At 38.9% G+C, this 26,074-nt stretch overlaps 1 protein-coding gene across 1 annotated transcript in view; it reads left to right on the plus strand.

Moving 5' to 3' along the window:
- Nucleotides 1-26,074, plus strand: part of LOC138735497 (E3 ubiquitin-protein ligase UHRF1-like) — a 125,455-nt gene that overhangs the window by 33,607 nt on the left and 65,774 nt on the right. Inside the window, exon 3 of the mRNA XM_069887462.1 lies at nt 18,139-18,419. Coding sequence (XP_069743563.1) covers nt 18,139-18,419 — 281 coding nt within the window. The remainder of the gene's footprint in view (nt 1-18,138; nt 18,420-26,074) is intronic.

A 26,074-nucleotide genomic window follows, 5' to 3' on the forward strand; every position in this document is an offset into this window, starting at 1 on the left:
GTTCCTCAAGTTTGGCCTCGCCCTGACGATGGATGAGGCCACAGTGTGGATGCGGCCACAGTGTGGATGCGGCCACAGTGTGGATGCGGCCACAGTGTGGATGCGGCCACAGTGTGGATAGACGTCATTGTAGGAATGGTTGGGAGTGTTAAAATGGTTGGTGATGGGAAGCTCAAGTTTAGGCCTACAAAAGAATCATGTTTGGAAAAGTGGTCACCTATTCTGGGTTTGGCCTCCCTGATGTAGAAGAGGCCATATCGGATATGCCAAATGCAGTAGTTTAGCGTTTTATGGCTACTCTTTTCACTGCAGTGTATAATGGCTCAAAATTAGATTTAACCCTTTTTTGTAAAAAGCATTAATGTTTAATTATTGAAAAGCATTAATATCCAATTAAGTTCCCCACAAAAATAATGGCCAAAGCTATGTTCGAAATAGCACAACGGTTCATACACACAAACATCAACTAAAACAGGACCTGTGTGGTTTTGGATAGGGCATTACTCAATTTAATGCATTTGGGAACCCTTCACTATGCTCTGACAGAAGTCAATAGCTTTGAAGGTACACTATTCATCTAGCCAATGCAGCAGCAGTATGCGTGAAAGCCATGAGAGTGAAGGCTACAGAAGAGATGGACTTTGCATGGTGAGAATTCCAAGTGCAGGGCAAGATGTGGCTGCTGTTCTGATGAAATGTCTTTGACTTGAAAAGTTGACAGCTTCTCTTTCCACAGATACTATCGGATCTGCTGAATTTTTCCAATATATTCTGCTTTAATTTCTAACTTCCAGCAGCTGCAGATTTTTTAATTGAAATTTTAAGATTACTTCAGTAGACGTTCTCAGGAATTAGATTTCTGGCCCCATTCCGCAACAGAAGAGAATAAGGAGGCCGAGCAGGACTCAGCCCTCGGGCCCTTTGAGCCTTCCTCCTCTGCCATTCATCAAGAATGTTGTCTCAGCTACTTCCCCACCTTTTCCTTGTTACCCTTCATTCCCTACGATGTAGTAATCTGTGTCTAAAATGTATTTAATGACATCTACTGCTTCTGTAGAGAACATCTGCTGTATCTACTGAGGAGAATTCTGTGCATTCACTATTCTGGGGGGGAAAAAAAGAGTTCCTCCCCATCTCAAGTGTGGAAAAATCTTCACAAGAAGGGCAGACAAACAGAAATTGGCTTTTGCACACAGTCACAGATGCGCACACACTTCTCCAGCACGGCCTCTGATCCTCTTCCTCCACTACTAATATTGACTTCCACCACCCCCAGGTCAATTTTATAAACAGAGGAAGAGAAGGCCATTCATTATTTAGGCCCAGACAGTGAAGAGTGGGTCTTCAACCACTCATGAGGATCTGCTTTGCACTTTGTGATCTCTCCACTGATTCCTCACCTCTTTCCTGAAAGCATAAATCATTTTTTCATTTTTCCTGGTTCTAATGAAGGAAAATTGAGCTGATATGTTGACTGTTTTTCTCTCTGTGAATACTGCCAGCTGAAGGTTTCCACTTTTGTTTTTAATCCCTGATTTATGTTTGTGATTAATGTACTTTCTTCGATTTTCCAAAAGGCACTTTGAACCTGAGGTAGTGCAATAATAAGGTTCTGCAATTATGTTTTTACGTGCTGCAATAACATTGTAGCCAAGTGGAAAAAAGTCTGTCTGAGGGACTTGGCAGAGAGATATGGAGGATCAGTCATTACAGTGGCTTCTCTCAGCTTTTTTCAAAATTTCAGCTCTGTATAGAATTTGGCTCTTTGGCAGACTGAAGAGAAATATGACAACTTGATTTGGTGTATTGTCTTGGTGATCTTGTGTACTTGAGCTGAAGACATCTTGTTTTTTCAATGCACCATTTGTAGGTTTGTAAATCTATGACAGATTTCACAAGTGGAAATGTAAGCAGTTTTGTTTAATTGGATGAAGAGAGGGCAATTTTTATGAAAAGTAAATTTGTTTGCTGTTCCAGCTATCTTCGAGCAACTTGCACTTAAGACACGTAAATATGATGGTGGGATAGTACCAGTTCTGCAAAGAGTAGATCACGGACAAGTTGCTCTTGTGTCTTGGTGTGAGCTTGCAGGTGCCTCAGATTGAAGAGACTGCCATCTGTGCGGTACCGGATGTAAACACCATCTTCATTGTTGAGGTCTTTCATGCCTTGTTTCAGCATCATGCTGAAGAAGATAGTAAAGAGGGTTGGTGCGAGGACGCAGCCTTGCTTCACGCCGTTGTCGATGGAGAAGGGTTCGGAGAGCTCATTGATGTATCTGACCCAACCATGTTGGTTTTCGTGCAGTTGGATAACCATGTTGAGGAACTTGGGGCGGGGGGGGGGGCATCCGAGGCGCTCTAGTATTTACCAAAGCCCTTTCCTGCTCACGGTGTCAAAGGCTTTGGTGAGGTCAACAAAGGTGATGTAGAGTCCTTTGTTTTGTTCTCTGCACTTTTCTTGGAGCTGTCTGAGGGCAAAGACCATGTCAGTAGTTCATCTGTTTGCGCGCGTCCTGTTTTGCGGAAACTGCCAAAATGTTTGGCCTGGAAGTCAGCCTGAAGAAAACTGAGGTCCTCCATCAGCCAGCTCCCCACCATGTCCACCAGCTCCTCCACATCTCCGTCGGGCACACAGAACTCAAAACGGTCAACCAGTTTACCTACCTCGGCTGCACCATTTCACCTGATGCAAGGATCGACAAAGAGATAGACAACAGACTCGCCAAGGCAAATAGCGCCTTTGGAAGACTACACAAAAGAGTCTGGAAAAACAACCACCTGAAGAAACACACAAAGATCAGCATGTATAGAGCCGTTGTCATACCCACGCTCCTGTTCAGCTCTGAATCATGGGTCCTCTACCGGCATTGTCTACGGCTCCTAGAACGCTTCCATCAGCGCTGTTTCCGCTCCATCCTCAACATTAATTGGAATGACTTCATCACCAACATCAAAGTACTTGAGCTGGCAGAGTCCGCAAGCATCGAATCCATGCTGCTGAAGACCCAACTGCGCTTGGTGGGTCACGTCTCCAGAATGGAGGACCATCGCCTTCCCAAGATCGTGTTCTATGGCGAGCTCTCCACTGGCCACCGAGACAGAGGTGCACCAAAGAAGAGGTACAAGGACTGCTTAAAGAAATCTCTTGGTGCCTGCCACATTGACCACCGCCAGTGGGCTGATATCGCCTCAAACCGTGCATCTTGGCGCCTCACAGTTCGGCGGGCAGCAACCTCCTTTGAAGAAGACCGCAGAGCCCACCTCACTGACAAAAGACAAAGGAGGAAAAACCCAACACCTAACCCCAACCAACCAATTTTCCCTTGCAACCGCTGCAACTGTGCCTACCTGTCCCGCATCGGACTTGTCAGTCACCAACGAGCCTGCAGCAGACGTGGACGTTACCCCTCCATAAATCTTCGTTCGCGAAGCCAAGCCAAAGAAAGAAGAGTACCAGTTGCAAGCAGTAAATTCTTGTTTGTTTGAAACATCGTGTTCAGAACAGACAAGGGCTGAAGGGACTGTTCCTCTGGTACACTCTTCTGCATTCATGTTTTAAACATTACTCCTTTTCACACTGCCAGGGATTCCCAGGAAAAACCTGTGAAGAGACTATATGAAAATGTTGGCCTGCCCAGCCACCCTTTCCCTATGGTCTGAAAATGGCAAATGGTCGAGTAGGGAAAGCGTCATGACGTCAGCGTTTGCGTGCTGTTTCATTGTGTTGTTATTTCAGCATTTTACCTTATCAACCTCAATTTGCTTTAATAAATAAGCCCATTTTGCTATTTATTAATTGCTCTGTGTGTGTGTGTGTGTGTGTGGTGTGTGTGTGTGTGTGTGTGTGTGTGGATACATGTAAGTATATATACACATAAATGTGTGTGTGTATATATTTTTTAAATTTTATATATATATATATATATACACACACATACGTATACACACAGAAAGTGAGCTTTCTATTTTCTTCAGTAAACAAAGAATACATTGTGAAGAACTCGCATCAATGTGAATTTTTAAATTATTTGCAATAATTGTAACTTTCCTTCGTAATACCAATTGGATCTAACTTTTCAACAATTATTGCAGTCTTTTTGGAATTGTTACTTGACCTTCTTCAAGAGACCTGGCTTTAATTTTTTGAATGAGCCCCTTATTCCAACCTGGTCATTTTATTAATCAAGACAAAGGGTGAGACAAAGAGCTGAAATAACTATTTTGATGATGTTTGTGTTTGCTGATGTTGAAGATGAATTGGATAAAATCATTTTGGAGAGGATGCAGAATGTTTGTCAAGATGTTTTTGGAAGTAGATTTTTATCAAACTAGGGAAAAACCAGATTGGACCAGATTAGAGCTAGATAAAATAGGGGAGAAGATACCTGAACATATACTATATAAGTGGGATGAAAAATTGGTGCATTGTAGGAATTCACCAGTATTGCACCATCTGCTCAACATTTGGAAGAAGATTCACGTAGAAAGGAATAAAATAAATTATCAACTACCAAAATTAATATTGACACAAAATCAACGAATCCCTTTCACAATAAATAACCTTTGCTTCAGAGAATGGGAGAGAAAAGGGATCAAAAGAATAGAAAATTGTTTTTCAGGAAATAAATTATTATCTTTTGAATAAATGAAGGACAAATATAATATAACTCACGATACAAGGTTTGCATACCACCAACTGAAAACCAACTTGAAGGACAAATTGGGAAACAGTCTGAGGTTACCAGAAGGAAGCAATTTTGAATATGTGATTACAGACACAATGATAATTAAACAGTTTATAACAAACATGTACATCAAACTGCAAGAAAAGGAGAACGAGGAAACAAACTGTAAACCTAAACAAAAATGGGAACAAGATCTAAACATAAAGATAAAGAATGAAACATGGGAAAAGCTATGCTGCGGAACCATGAGAAATACAATAAACACGAGGTTACGCATGATACAATATAATTGGTTACACAGGCTATACATCACACCCCAAAAGTTAAATAAATGGGACCCAACAATATCAGACAGATGTTTTCGCTGTAAAAAGGAAACGGGAACAACAATATATGCAATTTGGACATGTGAGAAAGTGGAAAAATTTTGGGAAGATCTAAACCAGATATTAAATAAAATCACAAAAAGCAATATACCAAAAAACCCAGAGATCTTCCTTCTAAGTAATATAAGAAATAAAGAATTTGGACTCGATTTGGATGGAGCACAGAAAAGATTTATTTTGATAGCCCTAGCTGTAGCAAAAAAATGTATTATGTCAACCTGGAAATTAGAAGACAACTTGAGAATACAACAATGGTACATAGAAATAAATGAATGTATTCCATTAGAAAAAAAAACATATAATTTAAGAAATAACATCACAATATTTGAACAAATATGGGAACCATACATGAAATACAATAGAGAAATCCTACCATGAACCTCCACCACCTAAAATGACAGAAGGAGAAGACAACAAAATGAACTAACTCAGTATATAAAAGTAAAAAAATAAAAATTTCTTGTTTATTTTATTAAGTGACAACATTGTTTAATGGATTTAATGTATCTTATAGATTGAACTTTGAATAAATGGGAAGGGGAGAGGGAGGGAGGGAAGGGAGGGGGGAAAAAGGGGAGAAAATGACACTATATATTAAAGAGAAAAATGTCTATGTATTTTGGACAATATGGTTTATTGTGTTAAAAAAAAAAAAAAAAAATTAAAAAAAATACAAAACCACAAAGAATAACACTTGAACTTCTTCCCTGCTGATCTTGGTGGAGTCATTGATGAACATGGTGAAAGATTTCACTAGGACATTGTAACCATGGAAAAGTGGTATCAGGGCAACTGGAATCCATCAGTGCTGCCAAACTATTGTTGGACACTGACATGAGAGGCATGAGATGCTAAGTACAAATGCAAATCAATAGCAAAACATTTTTAGGTCAGTTGAACTAGCACAATGTGTCAGCATTATACGATTAAACATGCTATATTCAATAAAAGTTAATTTAATGTTTCTCTAAAAAAATGTTTTTACAAATTCATTGTAGAGAGAAAGTGTTGGATTCAGTATGTTTTCATTTGTTTCAAGCCTCATTATCATAGAGATCCATCTATTGACCTTTATGAAGCTGCAATTAGATTGCTTGAGAAAGCCCTGATGAAAAGTCCCACCCTTAGTGAAAGGTTATGGCCTGAAAGATTAACTATTATTTTTCTCCCACTTTTCAGACTAATTTTTGCTGCTCAACCTGCTGAGTTCATCCAGTAGATTGTTTTCTGCTGCAGTGGATAGCAGGTTGAAGTTTGTAGCAAATGGTTGGATGGCAGGGAAGGAGGAAGGGTCATGCGGGAGGAGAGATTGGAGTTGGAACATGTGGCGTGTGATGTGATCTTGGTGAGATTTTACATGGTGTTGCTGGAGACCTCTTTTGGAATACTGCAGTATTTTGCCTCTATTCGTCTTTTTGAAGTGGTTGCTGTATGAAGGCAATTAAGTAGGATGAGTTTTACTTGTGCTGAAAAAAAATGAGAGATGATCCTACTGAGACACGAGAGTCCTAGAACACCACAGCACAAAAAAAAGGCCCTTCGGGCCTTCTAGTCTGCGCTGAACTATTCTGCCTAGTCCCATTGATCTGCACGTGGATCATATCCCTCCTAACCAAATTTTTCTTATGTTAAAATTGAGCAATTGACAGCTCATTACACACCCTCAGCATCTTCTGACTGAAGAAATTCACCCTAATGTTCTAAATCATCCTTATAATCCATGTTTTTTAGTTCATATCTCACCTAACCTTTTTTGTGTTTACTCTTACCCCTTATAATTTTGTAAACCTCTATCAAATCTCCCTTCATTCACTGATGCTGCAGGGAATAAAGTCCCGAATGTAATTGAGAAATGAAGGCAAGAAGCCATTTCCTTGGGTTGGAGTAAATATGCTTAGTCTTTGGATGAAGGAGAAATTTCTTGGAGAGAATTCCTAAGGTTGCATCTCTGCAGAGAAGGTTGTGGAAGTATATTCATGGCTGAGGTGAGAAGAGTTTTGTTGTTGGGTGGGAGGAGTGTGGGTGGGTGCAAGGACCGGACAGGAAAGTGGATTTGAGGAACAGGATGAGCATGATCTTTTTTGAAATGCAAAGTAAGTTTCAAAGTCCCGGGGCCTTCTCTTTTTAGCTTCCATTATGAAACCAGGTGCAGAAGTACATCATTGAGCCGATAACACACCCTTATCCTTCCTGTGTCAGATACAATGCTTTCTTGACTGTTATTTTTAATTTTGGTTCTAATATCATTTCAAAAGCATTCAGGGTCATATCAACCATAGCTCCTTCAATTAATCAGTTCAAATTTGTCTCAACTGGAGATTGCTATTTCTGCCACAAGAAGTGGTTTCTCATTCCTTCATTCCATCAGAACTTTTATTGATTTTTGAATATTTCACTCAAACCTTTCATTCTTTTCTCTCAGGTGAAGTTGTCCAGCATTTGTGTACTTTCCACATGAATGCTTCACCCATGCAATGCCTGGTAAATTTCCAAATTGTCTCCATGGAGTGACATCCTCCCTAAATTTTGATGCCCTGAATTGAACACTTCATCAGCTAATCATAAGGTCATGGAGTTTTATAGCACCAAAGCAAACACTTCAGCTCAACTTGTCCATGCTGCTATGCATGTTAGAGTTGACTTTTTGGTCTCTTTGTGAAATGAACTCACTGTCAGTAAGTAGAGTGACAGTACTCTTGAAATTGAGTCATCTACATAAGCTGGTTCCCATTTGCCAGCATTTGGCCACATTGAAAAACTTTCCTGTTCAGATGTATTTTACAGATTGCAATTGTACTTTCCTCTACCAATTCCTCTGGTGTCACATTCTACATAGCCACTACCTGCTATGTGGAAAAACTTTCTGCCCAGATCCATTTTAAATCTTTCTCTTATTGCCTTAAATCTCTGCCTCTGTGGGAAAAAGATAACTATTTACCTCATCTGTGCACCTCCTATAAACTTCGTATGAAGGCACCCCCTTCATCCTCTTGTACTAGGTCGAGGAAAGTCCCATCCTATCCAACCTCTCATATAATGTGTTTCTTTGAGATTGTGTAACTTTTTAAAAGTATGTTATTAGGAATAGCACCAAGGATTTTGTAAGCATTTGTTTTTAAGAGTGTTCCCAACTTGGCCCACCAGCTTCAGAGAATTGTACATACTCCTCCACCTCCTTTAAATTACATAATTCTCTTCAATTCATTTAACCTGGCAGCTCTCAAAATGACATCTGTTATGCATCTGTTGTTTTCACTGGTATATCTTTGGCTTCAAGTCTGCCACAAGCCTGCAATTTCATAGCACATGTTGTGGTGAATTTGGTTTTATTTCAGTTATGAAATTATACAATGTATGTTATAATTAATATATATCATACTGACCCCCTGAAGGACCACATTTAACACCAGTTTGAAAGTCAACTGTTCACAATTTTCCTTGCTGTCCCTGCTACAGCCAATTTTGTACTGAAAATCTCCAGTGCTTGGTTTATCCTTCTACCATTTTAAGAGAAGGGCGTAATATTTTCCATCTGCCAGTGTTTGGCAACCACTCCGTAACTAGAGTGATTGAAAGATTGTGAGTAGACCTTGTGTTGTTTTCACTTCTAATTCCTGTGGTAACCCAGGATCCATCCCATTTGAGTTTTTTTTTTAAGAACCTTATTTTTATTTCTGTCCAGCCCAACAACCTCTGTGCTGTCTCTTGCATCATTCGTTCGCAAGACTATTTTATTACTTCAAATTTGTCATCTGCCTCCACATTAAGGTCTTTCTTTGGTCATAAAATGCCCCCATATTTCCTTTGATTGTTTTGTTACTGTTTCGGATTTGGCTTTATGTTAGTCATCAATCAATTTTAATGCTCTCTCTACCTCTCATTTAATTTTTTTCAAAACAGTAACAAGATAATTAAAGGAATTATGGGGGCATATTTAGCTCAAATAGGATGGATCCTGGGTAACCACAGGAATTAAAAGTGGAAACAACACAGGTCTACTCAATCTTTCAATCACCCTACTTATGAAGTGGTTGCCAAACACTGGCAGATGGAAAATATTATCGTTTCAATATTAAAAATTCTTAACATTTTCAAAAACCTCCCCCAGTTGCCACATTTGAACTTTTCAGTCTTGAGCTTCCAGGGAGCTGTAGCTACATCTTCAGAAGTGCTTTCTTGGGACAAATACAAAGACCATGTTTTGCCTCTCTGCAAACCTCTCAGTATCCCGTTACTGCTTGTCAACTTTTAATTTCCAATAAGCCTGGGTAAGATCCCTTTTTGATGTCCCAAAGCTCGCCTTCTTCCCGTTAAGCAACTTTTATGCTTTCTTGTGCTGGTCCATTTCTAGAACAGAAGTCAGTATTACTCACTACCCTGTGAAAATAAATGTCTGGTTTTGAAGGGCACTTTAGAGTTTTGTTCTCTCTTTCAGTAAACCAAAGAAAACTGGAGAATTTCAATAAGGTTCTGGTTGATCTAGCAATAGCAATGGATTCAGAAACATCATCCTGCCTTTTCTCCATGATCCTTAATTTCCTTACTGTTGAGGAGGGGGGGGGGGTGCGGGGAACGACCTAATTCTGTCTTTAATATATTTAAAAGCCAGATGATGCCGCTTTAGTTGCCCATTCAGAGCCAGCTCTTCAGCGCTTGACGTCCTGCTTTGCGGAAACTGCCAAAATGTTTGGCCTGGAAGTCAGCCTGAAGAAAACTGAGGTCCTCCATCAGCCAGCTCCCCACCATGACTACCAGCCCCCCCACATCTCCATCGGGCACACAAAACTCAAAACGGTCAACCAGTTTACCTATCTCGGCTGCACCATTTCATCAGATGCAAGGATCGACAATGAGATAGACAACAGACTCGCCAAGGCAAATAGCGCCTTTGGAAGACTACACAAAAGAGTCTGGAAAAACAACCAACTGAAAAACCTCACAAAGATAAGCGTATACAGAGCCGTTGTCATACCCACACTCCTGTTCGGCTCCGAATCATGGGTCCTCTACCGGCACCACCTACGGCTCCTAGAACGCTTCCACCAGCGTTGTCTCCGCTCCATCCTCAACATCCATTGGAGCGCTCACACCCCTAACGTCGAGGTACTCGAGATGGCAGAGGTCGACAGCATCGAGTCCACGCTGCTGAAGATCCAGCTGCGCTGGATGGGTCACGTCTCCAGAATGGAGGACCATCGCCTTCCCAAGATCGTATTATATGGCGAGCTCTCCACTGGCCACCGTGACAGAGGTGCACCAAAGAAAAGGTACAAGGACTGCCTAAAGAAATCTCTTGGTGCCTGCCACATTGACCACCGCCAGTGGGCTGATAACGCCTCAAACCGTGCATCTTGGCGCCTCACAGTTTGGCGGGCAGCAGCCTCCTTTGAAGAAGACCGCAGAGCCCACCTCACTGACAAAAGGCAAAGGAGGAAAAACCCAACACCCAACCCCAACCAACCAATTTTCCCTTGCAACCGCTGCAATCGTGTCTGCCTGTCCCGCATCGGACTGGTCAGCCACAAACGAGCCTGCAGCTGACGTGGACTTTTTACCCCCTCCATAAATCTTCGTCCGCGAAGCCAAGCCAAAGATATTTAAAAGCAACCTTTGCTGCATCCTTGGGCAGAAAATTCTACAGATTCGCCACTCTCTGGGGAAAAGCAATTCTTTCTCATCTCCTTGAGACTATGTTCTCTTGAGCTAGTCTCTTGGGATCTCTTATTTCTTCCAAGTGTATTTTTATGACCAGAGTTAACTAACAAATAAAACAATTAAAATGCAAAAAAGGTCAGTGACTGAAGAGGTAAACAAAGATTGTGCCAAAGGTGGCAGGTGATGGTCCACTTGAACCACTTGGCATTCAAATAATTGGCCTTTCAGTTTGTTTACTCTTTGTACTGAACTGCTGACTGTTCCTTTAGCCAAGTTTAGTTTTATTATTTGGTCTTAAACTTCACAGTGTTACAGTTACTTTAGATTTATCTGAGATTTATGCCAGAAGTCTGTAGCACCATCATTTTGGAGATGAAATGCAGAAACATTCATAAAGATGTCTTTGCAAATTTGTTGTAGAGAGAAAGCTGTGATTTTTGAAATCAGCATTTTTAAAATTTGTTTCAAGTTGCACTATGATCTTAATCCACCTATTGGTTTTTGTGAATGGGGAAAATAGAATCTGTGTGTGATTTAATGATTGGTGGTGATGCCTTCTGAATTGTGGGAAATCTTTGCAGTTATGTTGTTGCTAAATGAACATGTCTTAAGTGGTAAGACAAAAAAGATTTATCCAAATATAAAAAGCTTTTGGTGAAAATGTTAATTTTGAAATCTTGTAATTATGCCTTGGGTGAAATGCACAATGACGTAATGTCTTTGAGGCAAGATACACAGAGCAGTGCAGGAAGAATGAAAGGGGTGACAAAAATACTGTATCTACTGTTACAATGGACAATAGAAAATAGTAAAATGCAGCAGTACAAAGTTATGGCAGGTGTTTTCCATCAACAGAATCACAGACGAACAGTGAACTTCTCCCCAGTATGCAAATATTGCTCTGGTGGGTAGGTAGGGGAATGGAAGTTGAAGGAAATTTGGTTAGATGGAAGGATGTAATGCCAGGCTAGGTATTGAGCTGTAAAAAAAAATTAAAAATTGAGGACTGGCATTTTATTTCATCATTGTACTTATAAAATGTACTTTATATGATCATTGACATTTAGGTTTTATGTTAATACAGTGAGAAGGGTTCTTCTGCAAACTTACTAACAGGTTAGCTCTTGAATTTATACAGCTATGTAAAGAGAGCAAGTCACAGAATTGGAATGAAAAGAAAGATCAATTAATGCAAAGCAAGGGTAGCATGGTATGAGTTCATTCAGGAATCAGATGGCTTGGTGAAGAAAGTATCCTTGAGCCTATTGGTGTATGCTTTCACACTCCCTTTTCCCAAATGGGAGGAGGAAAAAGAGAGTGATGCGTCCTTCAGTGTTGTGGCAGTGGGAGTTGCAATCCATGGAGGGGACGGAGGTTTTGATTGTGTTCAGAGCCGGCATTCACTACTTTCTGGCTCTTCTATTCTTGAGTAGGGAAGCTCACGTACCAAGCTGTGATGCATCCAATCAGTATGCTTTTGATGGTGCACATGTAGAAGTTGTTGAGAGGCAAGAAAAGTGGTGGCTCTTGACCACCTCGTTGATATTCTTATCTGGTCATTGGAGATGGTTATTCTTTGGAACTTGATGCAATGTGCCTTTTTGACTTCAGTGGCTTTGACATGGACAGGTGAGGGACTCTATATTATCCCTTCTCCTGAAGCCAATGATCATGTTCTTCGTCTAGTAAATTTGGCAACCGGACACTCATTTTGATGTCATTTCAAGACTTGAGACCTGAAATCTAGGTTATGCCTAGTGTAAATAATGATTCGGGGATTGTTCGTAAAGACCTTTGGAGAGTTTATTTTAATTTGGGCAATTGGGAGCTGATACATGAGCAGATAAGAGCAGGAGGAGATACTTGGCCCTTCATGCCTGGGTCACCATTAAATATTATCATGTTTGATTTCTGCTGGTCTCAACTCCTGTGCCATTTTCCCATAATTTTCAATTCCTCATTAGATCAAATATTTATTGATATTCAACTTAAATGTATTTAATGATTATGGGGAAATAACTCAAAGATTTGCTGTCCACTAGTTGTAGTAGACTTTGCTGTTGTAATTGGGTAATGAAAAATGTTGCACCTCCAACATTAATAGAAGTTGTAGGAGCCTTATCCACTTGGAATTACAAAGATGGCTAAGATCAGGACTTTTATTGTCTAAGATGCCCTGGAGGCAAAGAATTAATGCATTTAATTGTATTATTTTCCTGTCACTTCCCCAGGCTTACCCATCCAACTATTCAATTCCCAACAGGGCAGAAAAGATGAGATGTTACAGTTGCAAAGATGAAATAACTATTGATTTATTTTCAGTGGGTCAGGAATAATTTTATGTCACTGTGAAAACACATGATCATACCTTTTTTATATTAAGTTATCCCGATTTGTTTGTTACCATGCATTTATTCAAATTGACTTTTTGTCATTGGTATGGATAAGATGGATTAGAATCTGACTGCTTTGATCTTGTGCATTATGATCTTATCAGGACCATGTTCCATTGTTACACAAATGAGGCAGTGATTTTAGACATTTGAAATACATTTCTATGCAGTACTTTCTCTAATATTTTTAGCACCTCAAAATGGCATGATTGACCATGCATATTCTGGGAATTTCTTGTATGCCTTCGGATTTTTTTGACTGTAGAAAAAAAATCATGTTATGTTTTTGAATATCTATAATACAGAAATTTCATTCTCTGATGCACTGATCCAAATGTGTGTAACATGGTCTTTAAAGAAGTGGAATTCATAGTACAATGTGAAGAAAAGTACTGAGTTAAATGTAGGAAATCATCCTGTGTTTATACATTGCCTGGATTGAGTACTTTGTCTCCCATGTCTGTTAAAACAGCAGTATGTCGGTTTAATTTTTCCTGTGGAGTTTTTATCTCCCTGAATTATTAAACATGGATATGTTACTTCTGAACAGAAATTGAAAATAAACATTGATTCAAAATGTGAAATTAAACTGAAAATAAAAACTGGAATAATTTAAGAAGGTTGAAAAGTTTCTGCTTTTCAATGAATGTGTCCAAGAACAGAATGTCAGATTTTTCCTTTGGCATTGAGTTATAACCTGCATTTTGGCAGGAGTGGAGTGTTCCCCAGTGAAAATCTGGCTGGTGCGATGACTGCTTTCTGATCTCGTCCTTCACAAAGTCGATAACTCGTATCCAGGTGTTTGTGTTTAACGAGTTTTGAAAGAACCAGCTTTTGAAAGCTCAGCCTTAAAAGGAGAATCGGAGGAAAATGAAGGGTGGCATGGTTAGTGTCGTGGTTAGTGCAATGCTATTACAGCGCCAGTAATTCAGATTCTAATCCGGTGCTGTGCGTAAGAGGTTTATGCATCCTCCCTGTGTCTGTGTGGGTTTCCTTCCACCCTTCAAAAATGTGCAGGCTTTAGCACGGGTTGAATGGGTATTTGAGTGGCAAGGGCTCATGGGCCAGAAGGGCATGTTACTGTCGACATTTAAAATTTAAATTTAAAAAATGTAACATTGAATTAGGTGTTTCAATATATCAATGGGATCAGGACCTTTAGCCCACGTGTCTATGCTAAACATGATGCCCAAATTAAATTCAAATTCTGCTGCTTGCACAAGATCCATGTCCTTCTATTCCCTACATGTTAATGTATTTATCTAAAGCCTTATAAATGATACCATTGCATCTACCTTCATCACTACTCCTGGCAGTCTACTCCAAGCACCTACAACTCTTTTGGGGGGAGGGAAAACTTCTCCTGCACATCTCTTGTAAACTCGCCCCATCGCATTAAATGTGTGCCCTCTAGTATTTAACAATTTAACCGTGTGGGGAAAAAACAACGTCTTCCCATCCATCCTTAATGGGGCTAATGGAGCATGTGCAGGTAGATTAGGAAGAATTTACAGGAAAAGAAAATTGTGGTTTATGGAGGAAGTGGAAGCGAGGTGGTTAATGATATGGTACTTGAATGAAGACAGCTGTGAGCAACAAGCTGGCATCAAGAATAGAGTGGAGAGTGCTCTTAGTTCAATGGAGTTGACGTGAATAGGAAGAGACAAGGGCATGAAGGAATCAAAAGTAAACATTTTTACCATGAAAGTTTGATAACATGACACTTTACAATTTGGCATGGTCACAACTGACATTTCTGGAATTTCTCTGCACAATTTCCCACTTTCCAGTAACTGCAGTTCCATACTGGAGCTGTCTGGTGTATGCTGGTAGTCATCCGTGGGCTACGGAATATCGATTTGATAAATGGCATTTTCCTTGTACCCTTATCCACTGAGAGTTGCAGAGAAGTTTAGCATGTCCCCTGATAACATATACAGTATTTATCCATAAGATAAAAAATGATAAAATTACAACACAAAAACATACAATTTTTATACATTTTCTCCCCGACCCACCTCCTCCCTCCCCATAAAAGTAGGAAAAAGAGAAGAAAAGAAAAAGTCTGTCTCATAAATTTGTTTCTTTTAATTAATTAATTGCAGTTTGCATAATAATCTTAAACCATAACTTATTAGGGCGGGTTGGATAGGGGGGGTGGTGGGCGTAGTAAGGGATTACTTAAAGTGGTATGTGAGTGGGGGGATAAAAGTTGAGAATCACTGCTCTCGACCCAAATGTTACTGAAATATTTTGCTTGAGAAAAATTGTCATTGGCTCATTTCCTTTGGAGTTCGTGCACATAACAATTCAATTAGGGACGATTAATACAGTGGTTTTCAAACTTTTTCTTACTGAGTTCCTCCAGTCCTTTGTGCATTGCTGCAGTTTTCCAGCATCTACTGTCTCTCTCGTTTACTTCCAAATGGGACCAGCTCAGGAAGACTTGTCATTAAGGACTTGGGCCAAAGGGCCTGTTTCTGTGCTCCCTAGCTCTGTGACTGTCTGATCAGAAGAATATTTATAACATTTTTTTTATTTAGATTTCTAGCCTCCAATTTTTGCATTTTCCGTATAAAGTTGACCATGTATTAAAGTGCTGTGCTGTCTAATGTGGGAGGTATTGTATAAGAGGAGGATGTTTTTCCTAATGTCTGGTCAACTTTCCTTTGTCTAATTATCGGCTGAATTTGAGTATTGCTGGCATGGCAGACATTTATCATCCATCCATAATTGCCCCAAGAAGTTGGAGGTGAGTTGCCTTTTTGAGTGGCTGCTCCCAGGAGAAGATCTTCAAATGAACAATCCTGTTTTGCAAGTAAGAATAGTTGACTTGAAGGAAGTGGCATTTTTTGTTCTTTTTGATGGTGGAAGTCCAAGGTTTTCAGTCAATAAATGTTGCGTAACTGCAGTTCATTGTGAAAGGGCATTACAATGTGCCAGTGCAGTGCATTTTGTAAGTGGTATGAACAGGTGAGAGAGGGATCAAATGGCAAGATTGGGTTGGGTGACAATGGACAAACTGTTTCATACTGGATGGTGTTGATGTTGCAGCAGGTGAAGTGTGTTCTATCACACTCATAATTAGTTTGTTCCAGATTATAGTTCAATCTTATCATTTTGAATAGGTTCCTGGTTATATCTTCAAAACTCATTAATGGTTAATTTATGCCACATTATTTGACTTCAGCTTCTATAGGATCATAGTTACTGCAATAAATTGAGTTGTTTATGTAACATGCAAGCTGTTCTTAGTGTTATAGTAATTCTAACCTACAAGGTAAATCAATATTTTCACTTAACACTATTATTGGAAATGAAAATATATGCATTATTGCTATAGCTTGGGTTTCTCAATTGGATGTAATTTGGAGCAGATCAGAGAGGGGGGGGGTGTGGGCAGCTTTATTGGATGCAATCTATAAATTCACTGAGAGCACCGCCGTTATTGGCCAAATAAGTGGAAATAATGAGTCAGAATGCAGAATGCAGGATGGAGATTAAGAACCTGGTTGGTTGGTGCCTGAAGAACCAACTTGCTCTCAGTGTGAATAAGACCAAGGAACTTATTGTGGATTTTAGGAAGTGAGACCGAGGGAGCACATAACTGTTCTTCATTAATGGGATGGAGGTGAGAGGTCTAGTATATTTACATTCCTGGGAGTTCACATACCTCAACTCAGCACGACATTGCAGCTGAGAAGAAGGCACACCAGCACCTCAGCTTTCTAAGGAGATTTTGTAGGTTGTTGAATACAATAAGGGGCACTGTGGAAAGTAGGCTGGCTGGTTGCATCATGGCCTGGTTTGATAATTTGAGCATCCAGGAACACAAAAGGTATGCAGTCCACTACTGGGTCTGAGCTCTCATCCATTGAAAACATGTCTGTGAGGCACTGACTCATGAAGGCAGTCAACATCATAAAGGACCCCATTATCTTGGACACAATCCCTTTCACTGCTACCTTGAGGAAGAAGGTACAGAAGCCTGAAGACCAGCACCTCAAGGTTAAAGAATTTTTTTCTCTAAACAGCCATCAGGGTTCTTGAATCTACCTTGACTACCCTAATCATAAACTACTCCGACACTACAAAAAAACCTGTCTGCATTATTGAAATATCACTTTTTGTTTGTACAACTGTAACTGAGTATTTTTCTATATTTTAACAAGATACCTGTTTGGCTGCAGCAAGTAAGAATTTTATTACATATTTACTTTCATGAATGATAATCATAGTTCTGTATCCATTCTTGATTTCCACAGAGACAGAAAATTGTTTGTTTATAAGATGCAGTGATTTATTATATAGTTAAGCAGACAGCTTGTATTACTGTAATTTATTTACTAACTTGATTATTTCACAATGTTAGTAAACTTTTTGTTAGGAATTGACCTGCATTCTACTTTTAAGTTGTGGGAAATCCCTAAAACCAAACACTGCATGTTGATGTGCAATTAGATGATCCTTTTTAGCAGATATGTGTTTCTATTGGAGGGAAGAAATAGGTCCATAAAAGCATGCAGGAGCTCCTTTATCCAGAATTACTGGAAGAAAATATGTATGTACTGCCTTCTCTCCTGTATCTTTAATTGCCTGTAAATCTCGGTTGGCTTTTTTTGGACAACTGGGAAAACCCAATTGAGAAGTAACTGAACCTTGAAGAGATTCAGAAATCTGACCAAAGAGAGGTCAGCAGGTGCTTAACCAAGCACACTGCTAACCAATGCACTTGATCAGTGTTTAAAAGTGCCTGTGTAAACGAGCTTGAAAACACATTCACATTATTCCATTCATAAACCACTATTGCATTGTGGATTTTGTTTTTTTTTTAAACATGTATTTACTTTTGAACTTCAATGCAATTGAAAAGGCTGTTAATTGAGTTGTATTTGAAATGCCTGTGAGACAAATTTTGATTTGGGAATGTGACAAAGAAGAAATTTTATCATGTTAGGGCTTGACACTGGGTAATTGAAGAAAAAGACCTAACTTTCTTTTTTATTTTACATTTCAGATAAACGAATTGGTGGATGCCCGTGATGTGGTCATCGGAGCCTGGTTTGAAGCTCACATTGTAAATATTACACGGAGTACAAAGGGACAAAAAAATAATTTGGGAGATGTCAATGTAAATGAAAGGACAGGAGCATGCGCTCAATATATTAAAGATCCCTCGGACCAAGATCAGTCACAACACTATCATGGGATCTCATCCAATAATTTGGACTGTGCACCATCTACGTCTAATGTGGATTCTCCGGACAGTGATATTGTATATCATATCAAATATGATGAGTAAGTCCAGTCTCTACTGCTGGAAGACAACTTTATATCTTTTTATTTTGAACAAAACAGTGCAGAATTCCGGAACCTATTGTATTAACAAGTGAAGAAATTTAAAATCGCTGTAACTAAGAATTACATAAATTCTTAATTTTGGTTCCAAATTATCCAGTTTGATCAGACAATTTTCAGTGAATGCAAGCTCTCATTCAGTCAAATGCATTTTATTTTATGTGGGGTCAATACAAAACCATTTAAACATCAGTACATTTTTTTTTGCTTCGAAAGAAATTTGAGGTAGTGTTTTTTTCTTTTATTCATATTTCAGGATCTGGTTATTGTTAACAAGGTCAGTATTGTTGCTCCTATCTAATTGTATCAGAAAGTACAGTGTTGTTGCAGAGGGAATTCTAAGATTTACAAACAGTGATAATGAGAGAAAGACAGTTGTTAAATGTTGGGATTGTGAGGAGAGAGACCATGTTTTTCTTGTGCATCTTAATTGGAGGACAAGGGAAGGTGCAGAAAAAGTTGTCAACTGAAACTGTTATTTTCATGGCTCAACCTTGGTGGGGGTAGTGGGGGAGGTGACTGGCAAAAAAAAACTTTAAAAAGGAAAAGCTATCATTTTCATGGAAGATGGGGGAGGGGGGTAAAAAGGGACATCCTTGGAGCTATAGTATTAACTCAGATGTTTATATTTGGCACCAACACTATCAATTGTGTTGGAATAGGTGCCTTTCACTTGTGAAAGAAAGCAAAACAATGCAGGACCTGAAGAATCCCGACTTGTTGGGAACACTGTATGTCTGTTGTAAGTTGTGATTGTATTCTGGATGACCTCAGAATCAGGAGCACCAGGATGAGAAAAAACAGGGCAGATAATTCTCCAAATATCAAGCAGGTTGTATATTTATTCATCATCTAGACTCTTTGAGATCCATAGCTGGAGTCATTAAAATTCATTCCTGTGAATGGACCACTTTTGAAATGAGTGCCAGAAGCTTATTGTCTGCAGAGATTAATAGTTAAGGATGACAGCTAATTCAGCACCATATTTTGAAAGGGCATAAATGTTCATTGGCTAAATTATACTTTACACAATTTTTAACTTTTGATTTTGATGCTCCAAATAAAAATATGAACAATGCACTGCAAAAATATACAACTTTTTTGTAGATGACAGCTACACAGAGATCTGTAGCATTTATAATATATAGTTAATGGATTTCCTTTAAAGGTTGTAGGAACCTGATCCAATTTTTGATGAAATAAGTTGACCTGTTGTTTCTGTTTGTTCCATAGCCTGTAATACATTTGTTATTGCATACTGAAGTAACTTAATACATCATGATCGTCATCAACTTGAATGAGACCTCAATTGTCATTCAAAATCATAGTCAATATTTTCTCCAAAATGTTGGTCTCTTGTTGAGCTGGCTTTCAGAAACTTCTGCATTGTTTTCTTCTTCGATGGAGTGGTGATTTAAGAATTTGGCTAGTCTTCATCCTGAGTTTAGTTGAACAGTGCCAGATAGAAAAAACTTGCATGGCAAGCCTTTCTAGCGTCCATGAGACTGGCAGTTGGGTTGACTAATAAGCTGTGTCTGGTGTTCCTTCCAAACCCAGAAGCGATTCCTGATTGCTAGACTTGTCACTCATCACAACTTGGCCCAACAAGTCCTTCACAACAATGATGACAGATTTTCAATTGATGAACAATTGACACACCATTGGCCTTGGATCACACCCACAGATGTTACTTTACTCATCTTCATTGGTTGCTGCAGAGTAATCAAACTATTCAGTACTTGATTTCCATTTGAAAGATCTTTTTGCAGCTGCTTCAATTTGTTGCCAAGTCAGAGAAAGGCTGACAATGAACATCTCAATTTGGTGGATTTTAGCAGAAGGTGCAAAGATATTGTCATTGCCATATTGTTCACTTTAACAATTTTAATAATTACCAGTCTAATTTTCTGTTACAATGGCTGACTACTAGTAATAAACACAAGGTATATTGCAGAAGTCATACTGTGACAAACGGGATCCAGTTTTTCTAAATACCTAACAACCAAGCTTTTCTACATCTATTTTCCAATCTGTACTTTTTTCTAATATCATGTACTTTGTCATCTCTGTGTTTGAATGGCTAAGCACTGTTGCCTTGATTTGAACGATTTTTGTTCTTAACCTCTGATGGAATCCAATTTCAGGACCAAAATATCTCAATTCCTGGAAATGACCCATAACATCCATGCTCAGAAATTTGAATGTGCTCCAGCGTCTCGCACCTTGAAACTACTGAAGAATAAATCCTGATCAAGGTGTTGAGACCAACATGCCTTGAAGAACATCCAGCTGATGCTAAGGTTAACAGAACTTAAGTATTGCCATAGGAGGTGGAGTTGCAGAATGATTGGATGTCTGTCATTCAGTAGGCATAGTTTACATTGGGTTCTATTACCATGGATAATCTGAAAACAAACACATCGGTACAAAAACAACTTCTTCCCTCTGCTATCAGATTTCTGAAGGGGCAATAAACCACAGACACAACCTCAATTTTCTCATATTTTGCACTTATTTATTTTAAAATGTGATTTATCGCAATTTTGCTGCAAACAATGATTTTATGACACGTTCATAACAATAAATTTTGATTCTTTTTGTCAATAAAAATCTCATTCCCAACTTCAACACACTCAACAGGCTACCTTAAATGCAGCCAACGTAGGAAGCTCCACACTTGTTTCCAGTTCCTTCCCTGCTATGTTCAAAAGTTGTCAGAGAATATAGCGACTTCTCTAAAGCTGCTAATGTTTTGACATGTTATGATGAAGCTCCATCACTTTGTTTCAATGGAACTAAAAGTTTCCTCATGATTTTTCAAAGATCAGGTAAGATTTGGGACTGGAAATAAACAGCAGGAGAATCCTGCCCACTGAGATGGTGGTGTGGGAGATGACCCTACAGGGAATGAGACCAAGGCAGAGGACCAGTGAGGAGCTCAGCAGTTGAAGAACCTACAAAGGTTGTGTGGGCTGCTGGAGACTGGCTCCTGAGATCCAGGTATCGTTACCAGGAATCGTGAGGGTGGTGACGGCAGGGGGGCTCTGCAGGGCCTCAGGTACGAAAAACCTCCTGATGGTATTGGAGGTTTGGATCTGGGAGCTCAAGTTCACCTTTGGATCAAACAGGAGCTGCAGAGGCTGCAGGAACACCTGAGATGAATCCTTCAGTGTCTCTGAAGAGACGACTCTTTTGCTTCTCTTTTTCAAATTGTTGGGGGCACTAGTGTCTATTCTAGGGAATCTTGAATATTCAATTTGGTGTTGGTTAACTAATCTAAAGTAAATCACCTCTACATTTGTCTCCTTTATGGAACAGTAAAATAATTATAGAATTTGGTTTTATTTTTGTTGGCAAGAAGATGAGCATAGTTTTAATTTCAAAGAATCAATTTTAAGTTTTATGTCCTCTCTTTTATGATGACAAATCCATCAACCAGCCCAGAGCAACGAGTTAATTCGCAGAGAGCCATTTATATATGTCTATTTCCTCACCCCATTTGTGCATTGAATCTCTGCTAAATGCCTGAGCAATCCCATTTTATCACTTGCTTATCCTCTCCCAAATACTATCTACTTGTAGTAGAAATAATGTATAGTAACAAGTTAACCTGTTAACCAGCAGATATTTTGGATGTGGCAGGAAAAAAACGATGCCTTTGAGAAATCCAAGCAGTCAGAGAGATAATGTACGATCTCCAAACATAACACCAGAGGTCAGGATTGAATTTGAGTTGCTGGAACTTACTTCACCACTGCTACTGAGGAAGCTGGAGGCTGAAGACTTAAATTTGAGATTTGTTTATGGATCATTTACACAACAAATATAGATCAAACCTAGGTGCCCATCAGAAAGAATCAACAATAATTGACGGTTAGTTCTGTCTCTTACCATCAGTGATCCTTCATGAAATATTTCCTTTAATTGGGTAGGTGAGATAGACTGAGATGCCCTGCTACTTAAATATATCTAATTGACCAGACTATGAAGCTGAACATTTGGATGATCATTTCACTGGCTCCTTGTGTATGCAGATGAGAGATCATGTGTGATCTCTAAAGCAAAATACTGGATGTTGGAAATCTAAATGAAAACAGAAAATATTGGAAAGTAATATTAACACTGGTTTTATCCCCTCTTGTGCCTCTCTGTCATTAGACTGAATTGAGCTCCCCTCTCCTGATCCCATTCTTTAGTCCCAGTCAAAAAGTCAACTGTTTCTCTTTCCATTGTCACACTGCAGTCAACTTTAGCCTCTTGGCATCTTGATCTGAAAGCAAGACAGGTTTCACCTCTGTTGACCTCCAATAATGGATGAGCAGAAATTTCTACCTAGTAAACCTCAGAGAAGACTACAAGATATTGTTTACAATACCTGTCACAGATCCTGATTTCTAGCCATCAATTCTGGCACTTGCTTTGAAGCTGAACTGGGCAGTTTGCAACCTTGGTGCTTTCTATTTGATTTTGAGTTTTTAATCTCTAGCTGTCTCATCAGAAAACCACCTTCATCAGATCTAAACCATAGTCTTATTAGAAAGAGTCACATTTAGATGGAAATTCCTTCTGTCAATTTTGTGTCCATTTATGTCGGCATTGCCGTTTGGTAAAGTCTTCCTTTGTATTGTCATTCATTGATTACAAAGATTTTGATTCTAAATCGCTGACAGCAGTTGTGAATTCATTGTGTGATTTCAATTTCCTCCTTTCTGCCACTTATGACAGCTGTCCTTTTACTCCTTCTCTGTTATATACCCAGCTGGTTATATTCTGCCTCTTCTCTTGATCTAAATTGTATGTATTATCCAAGGGGTTGCTGATGAGGTGGCATTCTACTGGAACAAGCAGTGCATGAGTTTTGTGGGTAATCATACAGACGTAGATTGGTAGTACTCTACTCAGCTGCCCCCCTCACTACTCTGTTTTTCATACACCTGATGCTCTTCTCCACCTTGACAGGCCTATGCCAGCGTGATGCACCCTAATACTGCATAAAAACAGACGTGTGTCCATCTATACTGCACACTATTCTTGCATGATGACAGGTCTGTGCCCAGCAGAACAGTACCCCTGGATCCAGATTTGGACAGTCTTCAATTTGGACACAAATTGCACCCAGCGTGGTCCCTGCATGTTCGTTTCCACAATGATAGGAGGGTCATGAATCTTGGTATCATGAGCAATAACTGCAGTAAATGCAGCCTAGATGGATCAGTGCTGCAGGATGCATGCTGTGCACCATGGATTGACATCAACTTCACTTGTCAGGAACTAAATGATACCCTGTTGACTATATGTTGGATAAAAATAAATTAAAGTGACTTTTAGCATTTTAAGTACTAAAGTAACCTGAGATAATTAAGGTGCCATATTCTTTGTGCATGTTCAGTATATCTTTAAAATTTTCAGAAGCTTTTTGACAAGTGAATTGTTCCAAAAACCAAAGTTATCCATAAGTCTCCGACTTAATAAATACAACTGAAGATGCCTTCCTTCCAGCAGCTACAGTAGATTAGATTTGGTTTGGAAAATGCAATTTTACCAGCAGAATTTAACTTTGTGTCATCAGTAAATATATTCTGTACTGTTGTAAAAGTTTTGTTCCTGAAGTGTTCCTCAAAAATCTTGAGTATTTTAGGCAGAGTTTGATTGAGCTTCTTTATGTTGATTTTTTTTTTTTTAGCTTTTAAATTCCAGGCCCTTGAATAAAAGCCATTGTTCCATAATGTCCTCAATGATTCTAAAGATAGCTAATTAATTTATTTTTTAAAAATTTAGACATACAGCATGGCAACAGGTCCTTCCGGCCCACAAGCCATTGCTGCCCAAATACGCCAATTAACCTAGAATCCCTGTACATTTTAAATGGTGGGAGGAATTCAGAGCATCTAGAGGAAACCTACACAGGGACAGGGAAAATGTATAAACCCCTTACAGACCGCTGCAGATTTGAACCCAATTAACTGGTTCAGTAACTGTTGCTTAGGTTCCACAACTCCCTTCCTCTTGCCAGGAAAATTTAGACAAATTCTTGCCCACCTGAACTCCATTTGCCACCAAGTCCAATGCTTTGTGCAAAACTATACATGGACGTCTCTACCTCTATCATTGATTATGGCAAGAAACCAAGGATACACTCTGTCAGACTCTGCCTTTATTCCTATTCCTTGTCAATCAGTTACTAGTCCATGTTACAATGCCAACCCCCTTTTTCTTTCAATTTTATTAATAAACTATCTTTGTGAATTGATTTCTTGAGACGACATCCTTTAATTCTCATTTTTTTATTATCAAAATGATTAAAGTGTAGAACATGGAACCAAATTTCAAACTCTTTTGCCCATGATGTCTGTGCTGACCAAAATTCCAAACAGACTAATATCATATGCCTAGACATAATGCAGCATCCATAGGGAGTAAAGGGTAACCAGCATTTTGGGTCTCAGACCTTCGTCATGTACCTATGCTGCGTAACCTGCTGAGTTTCTTAAGCACATTTGTGTATTACACAAGACTCCACCATCTGCAGACTTCCTTGTTTAAGTTCCTGCATATTAGCAATATCCCTTCAAAATCTCAGAAAAATAAATTGGTCAGCTATAACATTCCCATTATAATTTCCCGCTACCTTTCATCAGTAGATTGTTATTTAAGTCTGCATTCATGATAGATTCCATAGTTAATGTTAAATGGAGATCTTTCTCTCTCCCACCCTTCTTGAAGAGAGTAGCATTAGTAATTTTCTTATTCTAAAGCATAGTTGCTGAATCTGGGAGCTTTGAAAAATTATGACATGTATCGGCATTTTAGTATCTGTACGTTGGCTAATCTATGTATTTCACATGGCATTCAATATACATTGTGCTGATGGAAACAGCTCTAAAAGGATCATTACATATTGCACTGTCATTGGTCAAAGCCAATGATGCAATGTATTCTCATTGGCTAAATGAATGTGCAAGACAAAATTGTATTCAGTAAGCTGTCTGGATACATTTGATAAGCTGGCAGATTTTGATGAAATATTTTAGGCTTCAAATATTTTGTAGTCAAAATATTTTTCCCACTCCAAGAACACTCTATCTGATCTATGTTCTATGGCACAGGTACCAGTGTACTTCGTATCTTATAAGATCAGAGTTTGTGATTTGCCCATTTGAAAATAAAACTTAATTTTTCCCTTTCATTTTGTTATACTTCAAAAATATGCATGCTTGAGTTTTCATTTGAAAATCTCACTAAATGTTAAATTTCAACTGACTACAACACTTGTAAGATACAATTTGAGAGAAGAGCTCAACAATGTTGTGAAATTAATGCAAAGGAGTGCTAGATGGGCTGCTTTTTGATAAATTGTTAATAAACGTTCTAAGTTTTGTTGAGGTCCCTATGAGTTTGTCATCAAATGAGGTTTTGAGAAAAGAGCTCTTTCAAGATTAATTTGTTTCAAATGTGGTGTGAGCTTTTTCACACCCTTTGTTACCCTTAGGGATCAGAGCCTATATGATGAAAATTGTCTTGGGTAAAATTGTCTTGTATTACTTCCAGAGTTATTTTGATTAGGTGATAACTATTACTATAAGCCCATTAGATCT

The sequence above is a fragment of the Narcine bancroftii genome, chromosome 1 (assembly GCF_036971445.1).
Source record: "Narcine bancroftii isolate sNarBan1 chromosome 1, sNarBan1.hap1, whole genome shotgun sequence".
Taxonomy (NCBI): Eukaryota; Metazoa; Chordata; class Chondrichthyes; order Torpediniformes; family Narcinidae; genus Narcine; species Narcine bancroftii.